The sequence below is a fragment of the Anguilla rostrata genome, chromosome 8, assembly GCF_018555375.3.
Source record: "Anguilla rostrata isolate EN2019 chromosome 8, ASM1855537v3, whole genome shotgun sequence".
Classification (NCBI taxonomy): domain Eukaryota; kingdom Metazoa; phylum Chordata; class Actinopteri; order Anguilliformes; family Anguillidae; genus Anguilla; species Anguilla rostrata.
This window is the reverse complement of record NC_057940.1, coordinates 49,573,762-49,591,261: the sequence shown is the minus strand read 5'-3', so window position 1 is coordinate 49,591,261 and position 17,500 is coordinate 49,573,762. Positions and strand designations below refer to the sequence as shown.

Here is a 17,500-nt window from a genome sequence, read left to right as displayed (position 1 = left end):
TTTAAATGTGCATAAACCATGCACAGAACCAAAGGAAGACAAGGGGCGTACAATTATACAGCTTGAGGAATCATGCTCTTTTTAATTTTTTGATTTGCTAAAAATGAACCAGATATGCTTGCCGCTAAGCAGCATCTTTAAAGCAAAAAACTGGTTTGCTGCCTCATTCTGAATATTAATCATGTGGTCAAAGGCTACGCCTCCACAGCTAGCAAAACGACACGGTCAGATCCGGTGCCTCCTGTTGACCGCTGCAGACAGAGGACTACAGAAGATGGAGAGCACAGAGAGCAGAATATCTGGTCAGCAAATAGAATATGTGGTCAAATTGAATCTTTGACTCCAGGAAGACTCAATTCATTTTCGTTGATGTTTTCTCTTCACCTTCGCTCTTTAGCAATTAAATAGGGCAATTATACACGTGCTCAACATTGCGTCCTTAACCTCTCAATTAGCCCAATCGCACGCTAAATTTGTAATGATGAATCATGGCTGACGGCTGCAGTGGAATGAGTGACGACTGAAAGCTGACTAGCGCGCCGCGGTGAGCTAAACGCATCAGTGTAAACACACAGCGTGGGGCTTATCAGTGATCCAGACCAACTGAAGCCTGGCGAATCCTACAAAGAATCCTACAGCTCTCCAATCAGTGATCCGGACCAATTACAGCCTGGCGAATCCTACAAAGAATCCTACAGCTCTCCAATCAGTGATCCGGACCAATTCGGATCCGTCCGAGCAATATTCACAAAGGCATTTGACATTTTTGACATTTTTATTTAATTTTCCAGGATCACACCTGATGCTAGAGTGAACTACAGCTGAGTGCAACTGAAAAAACTACATGACCCACATAGCAATACCTGAAGGAATTCAGAGGAGGGACGACAGCAAGAGCAATGCTTCAAGGGTATTACTTCTGAGCTTAATAAGTACAGTAATGTGGACTACGCAGGCAGCTAAATTTGGTTTGCGCAGGCTTGCAATTTTGGTAGGCCCACCTGAACTTTAGACCAAACAACTCGCTTGGTCCAAAGTAATTACATCTCTCAGCCAATCAGGTTAAGTGAATGGGGTGGAGTGCAAACAGCTCCAAATGCATGGGATAGGGGTAGTATTTTCTGGAACATTTTGGAGACAGGTCAGAGCCAGGTCAGGGCCCTGCCCTAACACGTTCTCTAGGGCAAAGGAGTGACTGATGATTCAGCCTCTCTGGCGAGACTCGATTACAGTGCTCTGATTCGGTCTCCACAGCGACAGGGTGACAGCCTTCCGATTCGGTTGTTCTTCTCTGCCTGTATGACAGTGCTCTGATTCGGTCTCCATGGCAACGGGGTGACAGTGTTCTGATTAAGTTTCTGTGCCTGTATGACAGTGCTGATTCGGTCTCAGGCAAGTGTGTCTGATTCAGTTTCTGTGCACTCGTATGACAGTGCTCTGATTCGGTCTCCACAGCGACAGGGTGACAGCTGTTCGATTCAGTTTCTGTGCCTGTATGACAGTGCTCTGATTCGGTCTCCATGGCAACGGGGTGACAGTGTTCTGATTAAGTTTCTGTGCCTGTATGACAGTGCTGATTCGGTCTCCATGGCGACAGTGTTCTGATTCAGTTTCTGTGCCCGTATGACAGTGCTCTGATTCGGTCTCCATGGCAACAGGGTGACAGTGTTCTGATTCAGTTTCTGTGCCCGTATGACAGTGCTCTGATTCGGTCTCCATGGCAACAGGGTGACAGTGTTCTGATTCAGTTTCTGTGCCTGTATGACAGTGCTCTGATTCCGTTTCCATGGCGACAGGGTGACAGTGCCCCGGCTCTGGTGTCTTGCACCAGACACCAGAGCCGGGGCACTGTCACCCTGTCGCCATGGAAACGGAATCAGAGCACTGTCACTGCTCAGCAGCCCTGACAGTGACACAGCTGTAATGGCATCCGCAGCAGACATGGAGCTGGACAGGGACGGGGGAGAGGAGGAAGAGGAAGGAGGGCCGGGCCTGCCCGGGCACCCCTCATGCCCAATCGCAAACCATCCCACCGCCGGGCACATCCAGAGCACCTGAACTCCATGCTCTCACGAAAAAAAAAAAAAAAACGCCCAAAAAACCTGCTCACGTGACCCACAGAAGAGAAAGGTCTCTGATTTCAACCCAAAAACCACGACACCATTTTGTTTTAGCTTTTTTGCTGAAACACATGCTTTCACAGGGAAGCTGCTGCAGAAGGGGCAGGGTCAGTGGGCAGGGTCAGTAGGTAGGGTCTGTGGGCAGGGTCAGTGGGTAGACTCAGTGGGCAGGCACAGTGGGTAGGGTCAGTGGGCAGACTCAGTGGGTAGGGTCAGTGGGCAGACTCAGTGGGCAGGGTCAGTGGGTAGACTCAGTGGGCAGGCTCAGTGGGTAGGGTCAGTGGGTAGGCTCAGTGGGCAGGGTCAGTGGGTAGACTCAGTGGGCAGGCTCAGTGGGTAGGGTCAGTGGGCAGACTCAGTGGGCAGGCTCAGTGGGCAGGGTCAGTGGGCAGACTCAGTGGGTAGGGTCAGTGGGCAGACTCAGTGGGCAGGCTCAGTGGGCAGGGTCAGTGGGTAGACTCAGTGGGCAGGCTCAGTGGGTAGGGTCAGTGGGCAGACTCAGTGGGTAGGGTCAGTGGGTAGACTCAGTGGGCAGGCTCAGTGGGTAGGGTCAGTGGGCAGACTCAGTGGGTAGGGTCAGTGGGTAGACTCAGTGGGCAGGCTCAGTGGGTAGGGTCAGTGGGCAGGTGTTAGCTGTTTGCGGAGAAGCGGCTGTACCCGCTTGCAGCCGGCCTCTCGCTGTAGCGGCTGAGCCCCCCACCCTCCTAGTGCAGCACCTCAGTGGGACCAAGAAATGCTCAAACAGATTGTCATAAACATAGCACTTCAAAATATGAGAACAAAGCTTTAAGGATCGCTTAAAGAAAACAAACATTCTCTCTTCAAAAAAAAAATCATTTGGCATAAGGTTCAGACTGACACATCCACATGTGTGGAGAAGTCATTAATAAATACTCAGACTCAGATCGAAGGGTCAAAATACTAACTGCCACTTTTTTTTTTTTTAATTGTCACTTTTTCTGTGGAGGATAAGCAAAGTGTGCAAGTTTACATTCTTTACATTCTGACTTTATAAAATGCTCATTCATGCTCTTTCAGTCATTCATTCATTAATTCATAACTAAACTACTAGATTAAAGAGGTGAAGTGACAGGGTGCAACAGAAAAAAAAAAGATATATAGTCACTCAGTCGTACGTGTGTATTTCACCTGTTTGGGTGATCAAACTTCAACAAACAAAGGATGTCATTAGCAGTAGCCAGTACAAATGTAGAACTATTTAAGTTGTGAGATCACTAATATGTCATTAGAATGTTCTCAACTGAACATTCTAATGCTGATGTCACAATCACTGCTTCTGACTGAAAGCAATGGAGTTCTAGAACACTGACTGAACCAGGGAAGCCTGAGCCAGCCACAGCCCACACACCAGACCAGACCTGTCTCCCTCTGTCTACCGCCCCAGCCCAAGATGGGCAAACACTGCTCTAATATGCATGTTTAAAAATAGAAAAACCCCTGAAACAACCCCACCCCCCACCCCAAAAAAATGGCAACGTGGTATGAACCGTGTAATATAAAAAATGGAGAAGACACATTTATTATTATTATTATTATTATTATTATTATTATTATTACATGCAAAAGGACATTTTCAATATTGGTGTTTGAAATGCTGCCCAACTTGCTGCCTCCCCTTGCAGACACACCCACCCCCGGAAGGTACCAGAACAAAGGGGCTCTACTCCCATGTGGCTCCCTGGAGACGCGCCCCACCAGGGGGGACACAACAAGGGCGGGTCCCTTTCAGGATTTTAATTATTTCATTAGCTCAATCACACCTCGATTTGACGTTTTGTATGAGCACCAGCTACAGCCGCAGACTGCAAGTGTATCCTGAAGATTTCACTCTGCTCAAGTACAGGAGTGAACCAGCGGAGTTTACAGAGCTGTCAGAGAACTAAAACTGAGGTGACTGGTTGGAACAAAAAACCGGCACACGGACCCGCCCTCCAGGACCGGAGTTGTGCACCCCTGCCCTAAACTCACCTCAGAATCATCTGGTCTCTCTGCCTGTGTGCTGCACAGCTCGTTCTCAGCCAAGGACCCCTACGACCGTCCCCTGAGATGCCTGATTAATGATATCGAACAGGCATTTTCCCCTCTCGTAATGAGCTCTTCCGGTGGTCTTACAAAAATAGCGACAAAAGAAGAAGAGGGCCTGGAAACAAGATGGAGGCTCGCTCTGCCCAGATCTCCCTCCACACCCGTGCTTCAGGGTGTCCACCCCCCTACCACCCCACCCCACTCTCGCCCCCACTCCCCAAGCCCTCCACCTCTAAACCAGGCCAGTCCCATGTTTTTACATAGGAGACCCCGTTTTCAGTAAACAAGAAATGAAAAAGTGTTAATTCAACTCTCTCACAGTTTATGTGCGCCCAAGAGGGATCGAACGCACTCATACCGGAGTTGAATTTAACACCGATTTCACTGCGTGCTACCTTCAGGTCGTTCCGACATCCTGCTTTAATTGCGCCGATACTTGCAAGCCCTTATATATCACGCTGCACTGTGAGTCTGTTATTGACCCCCAGGTAGCAATTCCATGCAATGCTACAGAAACAGGGAGGGGTCCGAACTGAAGCAGCATCAAAGATTGTGTAGAGAAACAAGATTCTCATGTCTTTATTCTTGGCACTGAAGATTCTGTCTCCCTACCCTTTGAATTTGAAACATTTCCAGTTGATGCATCAGCTAGAAAATTCAATGTACGTTCTGTACTGTAATATGGGCCTGGAAAATCTTGTTAGCATCCGGTGGATCAGTAGAATCTATTTTATCTTTCTGATACTTCGGCTATTAAATATAAAGCCTTTAAAATTTCAAGCCAAGTTCCGTATGAGCATAACAGCAAATCCACTTGAGAAGTAGAGGCATGGTACTGCTAATGACATCCCTACTGAAGTGTGGTCACCCAAACACATTGGATACAAACATGAAAGGCTCACTCTATCATGAGGCCACGCGTTGGGGGATGTGTGTGGGCGTGTATGTTTGCGTGCATGTGTGTGTGGGGGGTGGGGGATGGGTGGTGTGTGTGTGTGGTTGTGTGTGTTTGTGTTAATGTGTGTGTGGAGGGCGGTGCTGTGTGTGTGGGGGGGGAGGCTGTGTGTGTGTGGGTGTCTGTGTTTTTGTGCATGTGTGTGTGTGTGTGGGTGTCTGTGTTTTTGTGCATGTGTGTGTGTGTGTGTGTGTGTGTGTGGAGGGGGGGTGCTGTGTGTGTATTTGGGGAGGGGGGGGGGTGCTCACTGGTTATGTCACAATGTAATATGTCATTGTGCTGGTGTCGCACACTGGCCGAGCCTGGTGCAGGTTAACTGATTAATATTTTCTTCCCCTCTCGGGCAGCCCTGGTGTTATGCTGGCATCCTCTCAGTAACTTCATCCTCCGTGAAACACACTGAACAGTACCAGCGTTCAGCTACTTCACACGCACAGGCGTTGGTTCTCCATCCGGGGCTAATCAACACAAAACATTACTTTATTGCCAGTCTTCCGCAACAACCGTCACTGCAATAATCCACTGTAGAACGTGTATTTATGTAACAACGCTATAACTACATAACCGCCTATATGCGTAACAATAAGAGGAAAATCACGCTTAGCTACCAGCAAAGAAGACGCCGACATTGGTTATCTCTCGGACACCTCCGCTCCTACCTCACTAAATCCCCTCCCTGCTTCATACTATCCAAAATCTAATCCGGTTCCGGGCAGGTTGTTCAGCAAAAACAATAGATAAACGGGGACAGGCGATGCCTGGAACAGGAATAGACATAACGTCATCCCCCGTCCACCCCATCCCACGCGCGCAGTTAACGCCATTGGGAAGAATGGGGGGTAGCCAGTGCGAGAGCGCGCGCGCACGCGTGAGAGAGAGAGCGAGAGAGCGAGAGCGCATGGCCCATACTGCTAGATCTCTCCATCTGCTCCACGCATAATTAAGACCACAGTATCAGAATTACTCAACCCAATTTCTTCAAAAACTTATAATGCAGATTTATTTCCGTGGCTCCGTGTTTTCTCATGTCTTTGATTATTTGCATAAGAACGGGTTCAGTGATTCCTCGCACACATTATCCCGAAAAGCGCAAAGCCATGACGAAGCAGGCGACCAAAAACACAAACAGCAGGTCGCACACGCTGACGGAAAACGGGAAAATACCCCAAAATATCCAACGTAATAACTAACTAAGGTAAACACTGGAACATTTTATCTGCTGTCCTTACATATAATGGGTTATAAAACATCTATTATAAATGCATGGCACACAATGTTTACTAAGGTAGCCGATAAAAAAACCGTTTTGCTCTTCATGTACCATGTGAACAGCATAATTATATTTTTATTTTATTTAGCGACCTGTTTGAAATATTAAAATGACTACAAGAAACCGTATATGGCCCACAATTATCAACGGAAGATCTGAGTAATGATTTACTCTTGAGTTAGGCTCCTAAAAATCACATTCAGATCTGATTAAATATTTATCGATGCGCGATCGCGTAAATTCGACATTCAGTTCAATTTGGCCAACGAATACGTTTGAAAATTGTTGATGACATTTGAACAAAACTTATGTTCAATTTGTATTGAAAGTTCAACATTAAGTTAATCGCATCCGGGTACGAGGCAATAAAACACTACTGTGGTGTTTCCAGAATAAGCTACAGAAGGCGCAATTATTCCCTTTAATGGACATTTTGCCAAATTCACCCGATGCACAGTGTACTGTCACAATGTCCCATAAAGAGATGTCTGGATGTCATTTCTTAATACATCAATATACCAAACCAGCCAGTTACTCACCGTACGTCGGTCTTATGTTGGTTATCTCAGCCATTTTGGGATTCAAAAGGGCTGCGTTACTGTCAGAAAAAATAAACAAAATAAAATTAAAAAACAAATGAAAATGGCAGGTCTCTATTTTATTTCCATGAATAGCAATCTTCACCGGTTAGATTTCGGTCGGTGTAAAACTCGATCGTGCAAACAGCTCTCCAGTCTTTTTTGTGCGTTTATGTTGCTGTCAGGGATGCGTTGCGTTGAACTGTTCCTCTCGCTCGCGAGCCTGAGTGATGCTCAAATCCTCTGGTTCAGTATTGCGGCTGCGGCGCGAGACTGGTCCTCCTGGATAGCGGAGGAGGATAAGTCAGCACCGCCCACACGTGCTGTCAAAATATTATAAACACGCCCAACTCGAGACAGACAGTTTTTATGGATTAATACAATTTGCTGTCTTTAATACACATTTCTATCAACCACGCAAACAATCTCTCTCTGGGCACAAAATATCGCCCCGTGTTAAAAGCCCCTATGTGTAAGTCTGTCAAACAACGCCCATATGCAACGATCAGGCCGCGCAGTATTCCCTCCGGTCATAATTAGCTTTCCGATTCTACCCGAAGCATTCCGACGTGACTTCATTGGCTAGGCTACACGGGCACAATTTATGTAGGGCTACTCCCAATTTGATTAAACGCCTGCAGTCGTTCAGGGGTTATCGCCATTTTAAGAGGTGTAGCCTACTTTTTTTTTATTTTTTTACTTACTTACTTACTTACTTACTTTTGTAATTATTATCAGTATAGGCTAGTGGGTGTAGCCTACTGCTGGGCTTCTACTTTTGACCAAATAGTTGCCACAGAGGAATGGTGTTTAATTAAATATTAAAATTCTGACAGTTGAAAAACTACAGGCTGCTTTCATGGGCTATTGAAGCACACGACAGTGATAAATGCCCCCTGAACGTCAATAGTGCCATGTTAATTTGTTCATTTAATTAGCTAAGCAATGAATATCTAGCCTACAGGAAAACAATGACTTTCATTTATCAATGCCACAACTGAAATGCTTGTACTTGAAGACGGTTACTTGCAATAATGAAAAATACACATTTTTTAAAAATTAAAATGGGAAAATATAATAATTATTATAGCCTATAATGATCGTTTAAATACAGATCATTCCATTAAATAAGAGGCTTCACTTCCAAGAACATAATAATTATAATAATAATAATAATAATAATAATAATTTCACTACTGTAATTCCATCCTCTCTGGTATCCCATTCAAACTGCTTCATAAGCTCCAGCAGGTCCAGAATTTCACCACCCACATCACTACCTCATCCCTTGACCACATGACCCCTGACCCTTGACCACATGACCCCAGAAACGCACGCTAGCTCCCAGAGCCAATTCCGCATCGAATGCAGGGTTCTCCTCCTCACGTTCAAACCGCTCCACGAACTGGCTCCCCTTTACTTTTCAGATCTCCTCCTGTACTGCAGCCCTCTCCCTCTGATCCCTCTGCTCCACCTCCGCCGGTCTGGTCTCCTCATCGCCTCCCACTCTCGCCTCCTCGCCGCTGGATCCCAGGCCTTCAGCCGCATGGCACCCGACTGTAGACAGTTCCAGGGATAATCTAGCTCTACGGAGGTCAGAGGAAGAGAAATACTGCACCCTGTTGGCCCAGTGATGACTTATCCACAATTTCCGGATGCTAAAACTGCAGTCTTGAAGGATGGTGTGTAGCCTGTTCTTGTTCGTGGACTTCACTGGCCCGCACGCTTGATTCTTCTTTATTTTCAATACAGAATTTTCTCTTGGTTTCTCTTTCCCGTAAATATACTTTTCGGCGACACCGTAGGATGACAATTAAACTCTTACAAATGAAGGTTTTTTGTATTGCTGTATCTTTCCAGGAAGAACCCTCTCTCAATAAAGAAGAGTACTTCCACCATTAATTAAGTATTGAAAAGTACTTCCATCACGAATTATGGTTCGTCACAGTTTAAGATTCATGACAGAACTGGATATCATAGGCTTATTGTTGCCTATATTCACCTTCGATTATTAATTCTTGATAGATTATGTTTTCTGAGGTCTATTTTCATCATCACTAATAGCTTACGACCAATTTAACCCTTTTAGGTGTGATTAGAATGTTCTTAACTGAACTTTCTACTGCTGATGTAACAACCACTACTGGCTATGTGAATGCAGTGGAGCTCTAGAACACTGACCGAGAATGTTGGAGAAAAAATTAATTTCAAAAAACCTAATCTTCAAAGGGTTAACAAATAATCACAGTGCAATTCAAGATTAACACTCACTAATATAGGTCCTCCCTGTCAGTATCGTGGCCTTAATTATTAGAATTGATCTTCAATGCCATGCATTATTTTAGCTAAAATAACTGATGTCCTGTGAAGGAATGTAGCGCTAGCGAGCTATTTTGACTGATGCTGCTAGTCCACAAGCTGAAAGGTGGTGGTTTCATAAGTAATGTCCAAACCTTACCCAGGGTTCACACAGCTTCTTGGAATCCTTGAAAATGCTTGGATGTGAATGTGTCCCTCTCAAAGTTGTCAAAGCACTTGAATTTCAATCAGAGTGTGTTAAATTCCCTGTTTTTTTTTATTTTAGACTGTTCTGGATCTTTATGAAAAAAGTAGCCTAAATTATCTCTATTCTATCCTGTTTCTATGAATTTGGCAGAGGTTATCCTCAGTTTGACACTATGTATCATTTAATTCACAAGGCTTCATGCAGCAGAAAAAAATGGGACTTGGCAGTTTAGGATCAAAAATGTTTTTGTGGATTCTGAATGGTTCTTCAGGGAACCATCCAGGCGATTGGTTCCTCTATGGCATCATTCTTTTTTTGGTTCCAGGTTCCTTTATTCTGTAAAATAGTGTGTAGGGAACAGTACCTATGAATCCTAAAAAAATATAGCCTTGATTCCCAAGGAGGGGGGCATCCCTGTTGTAGTCTACCCTCCAGAAATGCACATAACCTCAGTTGCTTCAATAAATACCAAGCTACACATACATTGATTATATGCAGAGATTGTGAGCTGTGTGAGTGCCTGCTGAAGGCGTAGAATGTAAACGTAATGCATCCTCAGTTTTCAGATGTTCCCGATACTCCAGGAATATCTCTTCTGATAAATGAATCTCCTTGTGACTTCATGGAACGTCTTGCTGCACAGAATTCCGATAAATGGGCGGTTAACACGCCAATTAAGTAATTGGACCAATGGCAGCCCAGCCACAAGAATTGGCAGGAAGTCTTGGAACACAGCCCAGAATTGCCTCTGTAATTGCCGCAGTCACCCCCCACCCCCCCCGGAAATGAAAGTTTAACACCCCTGCTGTTCCTCGCTTGTTCCTCAGTGTGCATACAATATGTTGTACACTCAAATGGCAATTTACCCAGTGTTGGGTGGGCTTCCTAGTAATTGAACTGGATGAGCCTAAATTCTAACTAAGCTGCTAATGGTGCAAAAACCCATTTGTGAGTGCATTGTGTGGACTAATAAGTGTGCCAGCTTAAACAGGGATTGCCCCGTGGCTGGGGAGCCATTATTCAGGATTGGAAGGGATTGGATTGTAGCGGCACCTCTGTTGCGGTTACAAAGTTGTACATCATTAGGACATTTTGTTCGGGGTAAATAAGTTCCCGTGAACAAATGTAGAAGGCAGAACCTAAATACCTAAATATCTTTCTTGTGATCAAAAGCAGTTAAAAAGTATCCCAGGCTTGCTGAGATGAGGCTCCCTCATGAAATGTGATGTCACCTCCTGTATTTCCCACACCTTATAGTAAGGATAGTCAAGTCTCAATCTCAAGGCCAGTAAACTACAACGTTTCATTCCTCCTGTCTAACAGAGACTGATTTAGACCTGGAACACCAGATGAGTGGAATCCTTGGCATGAATCAATTAATTAACAATAAGACAGAAAAGAAGCTCAGAAGTATTACAGGCCTCAAAGGCCAGATTTGAGTCCTTGGATACCATGGTCTATGATGGCCTTGATTTCCATAAAACTTACTTACTTGCACTTTTTTGAGGCTGGCGTTAGCTGTACCAACCATGAGGACACTGCTGAATTGTAGTGTTGTCTCCCCAAAATTAAGCATGGGTGAAACCTGTGGTATTGCTTCACCCAAATCTCTACAACCATACTCTGTAACCCCATTAATTAGTCTGCCCTGTATCTGCCAGGAGTGTACAGCCTCTGCCCCGAGTCGGGATCCACACCAAGGTTTCTTCCCAAGGGAGACTTTCCTTCCCTGGGCCTCATTCCGAAATGCCTTTAAATAGCCTTCAGAGCCTGGTTCCGGAATGCCTTTAAAGGGCCTTCAGAGCCTGGTTCTGGAATGCCTTTAAAGGGCCTTCAGAGCCTGGTTCCGGAATGCCTTTAAAGAGCCTTCAGAGCCTGGTTCCGGAATGCCTTAAGGGCCTTCAGAGCCTGTTTCGGATGCCTTTAAAGGGCCTTCAGAGCCTGGTTCCGGAATGCCTTTAAAGGGCCTTCAGAGCCTGGTTCCGGAATGCCTTTAAAGGGCCTTCAGAGCCTGGTTCCGGAATGCCTTTAAAGGGCCTTCAGAGCCTGGTTCCGGAATGCCTTTAAAGGCCTTCAGAGCCTGGTTCCGGAATGCCTTTAAAGGGCCTTCAGAGCCAGGTTCCGGAATGCCTTTAAAGGGCCTTCAGAGCCTGGTTCCGGAATGCCTTTAAATAGCCTTCAGAGCCTGGTTCCGGAATGCCTTTAAAGGCCTTCAGAGCCTGGTTCCGGAATGCCTTTAAAGGGCCTTCAGAGCCTGGTTCCGGAATGCCTTTAAAGGGCCTTCAGAGCCTGGTTCCGGAATGCCTTTAAAGGGCCTTCAGAGCCTGGTTCCGGAATGCCTTTAAAGGGCCTTCAGAGCCTGGTTCCGGAATGCCTTTAAAGGGCCTTCAGAGCCTGGTTCCGGAATGCCTTTAAATAGCCTTCAGAGCCTGGTTCCGGAATGCCTTTAAAGGGCCTTCAGAGCCTGGTTCCGGAATGCCTTTAAAGGGCCTTCAGAGCCTGGTTCCGGAATGCCTTTAAAGGGCCTTCAGAGCCTGGTTCCGGAATGCCTTTAAAGGGCCTTCAGAGCCTGGTTCCGGAATGCCTTTAAAGGGCCTTCAGAGCCTGGTTCCGGAATGCCTTTAAAGGGCCTTCAGAGCCTGGTTCCGGAATGCCTTTAAATAGCCTTCAGAGCCTGGTTCCGGAATGCCTTTAAAGAGGCCTTCAGAGCCTGGTTCCGGAATGCCTTTAAATAGCCTTCAGAGCCTGGTTCCGGAATGCCTTTAAAGGCCTTCAAGCCTGGTTCGGAATGCCTTTAAAAGGCCTTCAGAGCCTGGTTCCGGAATGCCTTTAAAGGGCCTTCAGAGCCTGGTTCCGGAGATGCCTTTAAAGGCCTTCAGAGCCTGGTTCCGGAATGCCTTTAAAGGGCCTGCACAGGCCTGGTTCCGGAATGCCTTTAAAGGGCCTTCAGAGCCTGGTTCCGGAATGCCTTTAAAGGGCCTTCAGAGCCTGGTTCCGGAATGCCTTTAAAGGGCCTTCAGAGCCTGGTTCCGGAATGCCTTTAAAGGGCCTTCAGAGCCAGGTTCCGGAATGCCTTTAAAGGGCCTTCAGAGCCTGGTTCCGGAATGCCTTTAAATAGCCTTCAGAGCCTGGTTCCGGAATGCCTTTAAAGGGCCTTCAGAGCCTGGTTCCGGAATGCCTTTAAAGGGCCTTCAGAGCCTGGTTCCGGAATGCCTTTAAAGGGCCTTCAGAGCCTGGTTCCGGAATGCCTTTAAAGGGCCTTCAGAGCCTGGTTCCGGAATGCCTTTAAAGGGCCTTCAGAGCCTGGTTCCGGAATGCCTTTAAAGGGCCTTCAGAGCCTGGTTCCGGAATGCCTTTAAAGGGCCTTCAGAGCCTGGTTCCGGAATGCCTTTAAAGGGCCTTCAGAGCCAGGTTCCGGAATGCCTTTAAAGGGCCTTCAGAGCCTGGTTCCGGAATGCCTTTAAAGGGCCTTCAGAGCCTGGTTCCGGAATGCCTTTAAAGGGCCTTCAGAGCCTGGTTCCGGAATGCCTTTAAAGGGCCTTCAGAGCCTGGTTCCGGAATGCCTTTAAAGGGCCTTCAGAGCCTGGTTCCGGAATGCCTTTAAAGGGCCTTCAGAGCCTGGTTCCGGAATGCCTTTAAAGGGCCTTCAGAGCCTGGTTCCGGAATGCCTTTAAAGGGCCTTCAGAGCCTGGTTCCGGAATGCCTTTAAAGGGCCTTCAGAGCCTGGTTCCGGAATGCCTTTAAAGGGCCTTCAGAGCCTGGTTCCGGAATGCTTGTGAAAGGCCTTCAGACACCAGTCCTTTGTGAAAAGTACTATACAAATAAAACTTGAATTATTTAGTTTAGTTACCCACAGGGTGTAGCAGGGTAGTCAATGCAGTGTAGGAGTATATGAGTACATGTACAAAATGTCCCCACTACGTCACTGGAATGTCCTGTCGATATTTTAACATTGCCACTACATGCCAGCACCGCTGTGCAATCTGGGAAGTGTAGTTGCAGCCAGGCAGCATCACACACAAAAGATGGTTCACCGCCAGGTTTATCAAAATGACTTTTAGCTCTTGTCTTTTTTTTAATTAACTTTGGTGTACAGAGAAACATCATAGGAGTGCCTCCTATTACAATAATTAAAATAATGATAATTACAACAAGAATAGAAATAACAACAATTAAAATAGCCAAATTGAATACCGTTAAAGTTCACACTCGATAAAAGTCATATATATATTTATATTTCAAAATAGAACATAACAACTCGATAGGTGGAATGCTGTTTTTTTTTACCCCGTTGACGTGACAGTCATGTGACTCATCTCATTACTCATAATTGACGTCAGCTGTTTAAAAACCATAAAGATTTTGACAGATAAAAAGATGAAATACCATTATTAAAGCTGCATCAGCTGTAGGGAACGTTGCGCAAGAGGTGTCGTTCTGCTGTGGTGTGCCATATTTCGACAACAATAAATATAGCCAGTTAATATCATAGAGAACATTACCAGATACTTGTGTGGAGGGTGCGATATGGTTTTCACCATGATCCCATAATACCATACCCCTGATACAGTCCTACATCTCTCGGCACCATAAACCTGATGCACAAGTGATGCAGTAGGCCTAAAACTTTTGTATATATACAGAGTACTACAGTACACCTTGTCTTATCTACTATCAGTCGTCCCCAGTTAATCCTGGCTATCTATAAGGCAAAGATAAAGCTCGAACAAAATAAGTTTTATTCAAACTGACAAATCAGTGTGTTGCCATGCATTTAAAAATAAAAACTGTTCTACAGTGTTACTGTGTTTTACTGCGGCGAGTTCAGGGACCGCTGCTGCATGTAGTACCTAATATTCCCACTAGGTGTCAGCCTAAATTTAGCGTGGATCTGTCTGCTCACGTACAGCTCTCTGATTGGCTGTGCCCATGCCAATGCCAGTGTGTTGGTAAGTTTCCACACTGTTAAAACAGTATGTGATATTTTGGTTTTCCCCAGTAAAAAAAATAAATAAAAAATGGTCTATGCGATGCATTCATTACAATGTTATTGGGTACGCTATTGTACATTAACAGACGAGGAAGACAGGAACAGATTGTTTTACAATCCTGCATGAGGGGTTTTTAAGTGTCTTCGTTTCTACAATACACTAAAGGCACACGTAACGTTACAGAAAGCATTTCTGGGAGGCTTTACTCGATAAATAGTAAACGGTTAAAAAAATGTTTTAGATTCCGTCGAACTCTGAAGACCTGTTCATCACCTCAAACCTGAGCCGATAACAATCAACCCTGCTGTAGAAGTATAATAAGGAAAGAATTCCGGTTCCAAGTCACGTGACTAAAACCAGCACTGTCCATTTAGCTAGATCCGTTTAGCTATCGTACATTACCAACAAAAATAGGGACCAGTGAGGCACCTGCTTTTTAAAGCCATGGTTCTGGAGGGAGACTGTGACCCATTGACCCCCCCCCCCCCCCACCCCCCAAAAAAAAATATATTAAAAAATGTACATACACAAACATATACCTTTTTCACTTCCGTTTCATGTCGTCTACTTCATGTTCACAGTAGGACAGTTTGATTAAATAATCGCCCTTGCGAGACGGTACGGAAGGACGGCTCAAATTGCAGAAAGGTTCTAATGTGGGGACGAGGCAAAGGAGCCAAGGTCTAGGCGGAGAAGACCTCAGGAAGGACTGACGGTAAACGAACGGAAAAGGCGCCGGAACCATCCGTGTGCGGTGGGGTCCTGTGCTCCTATTGGTCGATCTCTAACCGTACGCAGCTGCTCAAACTGTCCTTCTGTGGTAACCGCAGACCCGGGGGAGGAGGTTTCAGAGGACGTACCAGGGCATATATAGGTCCGTATAAGGACACGCGATCCACTGAAAGCCAAGGTTGTCCAACCAAGCACTTTCACAGGAGAGCAAATACTCGCTGATATTTTTCACACGGGAAACCCAAACCTTTAATTTCAGATTCCAGTCTGGCGTAACAAGTTCAGGGTTCAGGGCTTTAAGAGCGCAGAAAGGTGTTTCCTACACTTCAGCTTGCTCAGCAGAGGAAACACTGCCACAGCCCACACAGAAAGGAGGGTGAGTCACCTGGATGTGGTGCAAAACCAGGATGTCGGACAGGGCTGGGCAAGGAAGGGCTTACGTTTCTGGATTCCATGCCAACTTCCGCTCTCGTTTATTTAACTGGCCCACTCGTTTACGTGATGTGCTGCTTCAGCTAAATGTGTCGCTCGGGAATGACAGCCGTATCTTTGTATGAATCATTTTACTCGAATTTAATCTGTGAGTGAGCCAGCGTTGGGTTACACAACTGCCTAGCTGAGACAGCAAGCGGTAACCGGTGGAAACCAATACCTGCGTATGTATTAGAGACGCTCTGCGATAGACTGGCGGCCTGTCCAGGGTGTTTTCCTGACTGTCATCTAATGCACCGCTGGGATAGGCTCCAGCACCCCCCGTCATCCGGCCCAGGATAAGTGGGCATAGATAATGGATGGATGGATGGATGTAGTAGATGCGCATCACAGCGCAGTTAGTTTGCCAGTAATGTGTGTGTAGACTGTCGCTGCTGTCCTCACTCCACGAGAGCGGCCTTTGGCACCTCAGCGAAGGCCTTTAGCCAAACAGGCTAACGTGCTTTTCTGGATCCGCCGGACAGACAGCGGTAGGATTCCCCCTGGCTGGACCTCTCCTGTCACGCATTGTGATGTCATAATGACATACACATTGGTCACCCTCCAGGAGTGCAGCTTTCTCCAGGTGACAAGTGGAGAAATGAGTATGTGAATAGCTCACAAGTACATACAATATAAAACAAATTAACCCACTAAGGTGTGAGATCACGGATATGTGATTAGAACGTTCATAACCGAACATTCTAATGCTGATGTAACAATCAATGCTGTTAAATGAAACAATGGCGTTCTAGAACACTGACTTAGAATTTTGGAAACAAAACAACAAAAAAAACATTCTAAAAAAACCTACTCTTGAAAGGGCTAAAATGGATTCAATCAAATCCCCCAGAACCATGGCAACGAGACGTTTGGGGCTACTGAGGAGAGTGCAACGAAGGTCAATGGCCAACAAACAAAACAGTGGAATTCACACTGCCCGTGATTGAGGTATACTGGCTTTGGTGAGTCAAAACTTGGTTTGGCAAACAAAAACAAACAAAACTGTTACATACTGCACTGTATAATCACCAACATCAATATGACCTTTTTTTTTTTTTTTTTTAAAGCTACTTTAAACTTTTTTTTTTGGCTCTTTTATTTTGGTAGTCTTTTTGTTTGTTTGTAGTAGTTTTGGTAGGTGAAGCTGAAGAGAGTGCAGTAGAAAGCTCGGCGGAGCCGGGAAAGCCTGTTGTCGGACAGCGTAGTACAGCGTACAGAGAAAAAAACACCAAGCCACGTAAAGCACAAGGAGGTTCCCCGCGTCCCGGGAGCGAAGGGCGGGGGTGTGGGCGGGCGTCCCGGGACCGGAGTCTGTTCCCTTCCCAATCCAGTCAGGTCCGGGACATGAACTGAAATTCTAATTTTACCCGGAAAATCCTCACGGAATGATTTTTTTTTTTCAATTTGGCAAATGGAATTTCAGTGAATGTCCTCATTTGAGTGAGTCTGAAATTGACTTGACCCCAAAATCTATTGAGTTTGTTGTTCTTTTTTAGTTGGTGTTTGTTGTCCGGGTCTGGTTCTGGTTCTGGTTCAGTCTTGGATCAGAAGGGAGCGATGGAATCCGAGAATCCGGTGAGATCTGATTTTTGGCGGCAGTCTGTGTCAGCGGGTATGAGATGGTCCGTTTGTTCTGAGTCTGTGAGGAGTCCAGGGTTTTTAGGGGTCACTGGGGGCCCCGGGTCCTCCCCCTACCTCAGCGCGGGCCCCGTTGCGTGAGAGTATTGGCCAGCGATGGGGGGGGGGGGAGGCTGGGGTGGAGAGGTGTGATTGTGAATTTTGGTCTCTGTTACTCCAGCAGTTATTTCCATTTTTCCCAAGTGTTCAT

General features: G+C 45.9%; 2 protein-coding genes across 4 annotated transcripts in view; both read right to left on the bottom strand.

The window, feature by feature from the left end:
• The window catches only part of syt11a (synaptotagmin XIa), a 38,754-nt gene that overhangs the window by 20,261 nt on the left and 993 nt on the right, over positions 1-17,500 (bottom strand). Inside the window, exons 1-3 of one of the 3 annotated variants that reach the window (XM_064345478.1) lie at positions 15,006-17,500; positions 8,356-8,555; positions 6,931-7,251 (exon numbers count right to left, since the gene is read on the bottom strand). The exon at positions 15,006-17,500 is cut by the window's right edge and continues 993 nt beyond it. In XM_064345478.1, the coding sequence (XP_064201548.1) occupies positions 6,931-6,964 (34 nt within the window). In that variant the 5' untranslated portion in view covers positions 6,965-7,251; positions 8,356-8,555; positions 15,006-17,500. Of the gene's footprint in view, positions 1-6,930; positions 8,013-8,355; positions 8,556-15,005 lie in introns of those variants that run through there. The other 2 variants (XM_064345479.1, XM_064345476.1) reach the window with 2 other exon arrangements.
• smad10a (SMAD family member 10a) overlaps positions 8,393-17,500 on the bottom strand; it is a 30,604-nt gene continuing 21,496 nt past the window's right edge. Inside the window, 1 exon segment of the mRNA XM_064345616.1 lies at positions 8,393-8,505. Within this exon segment, the coding sequence (XP_064201686.1) occupies positions 8,393-8,505 (113 nt within the window).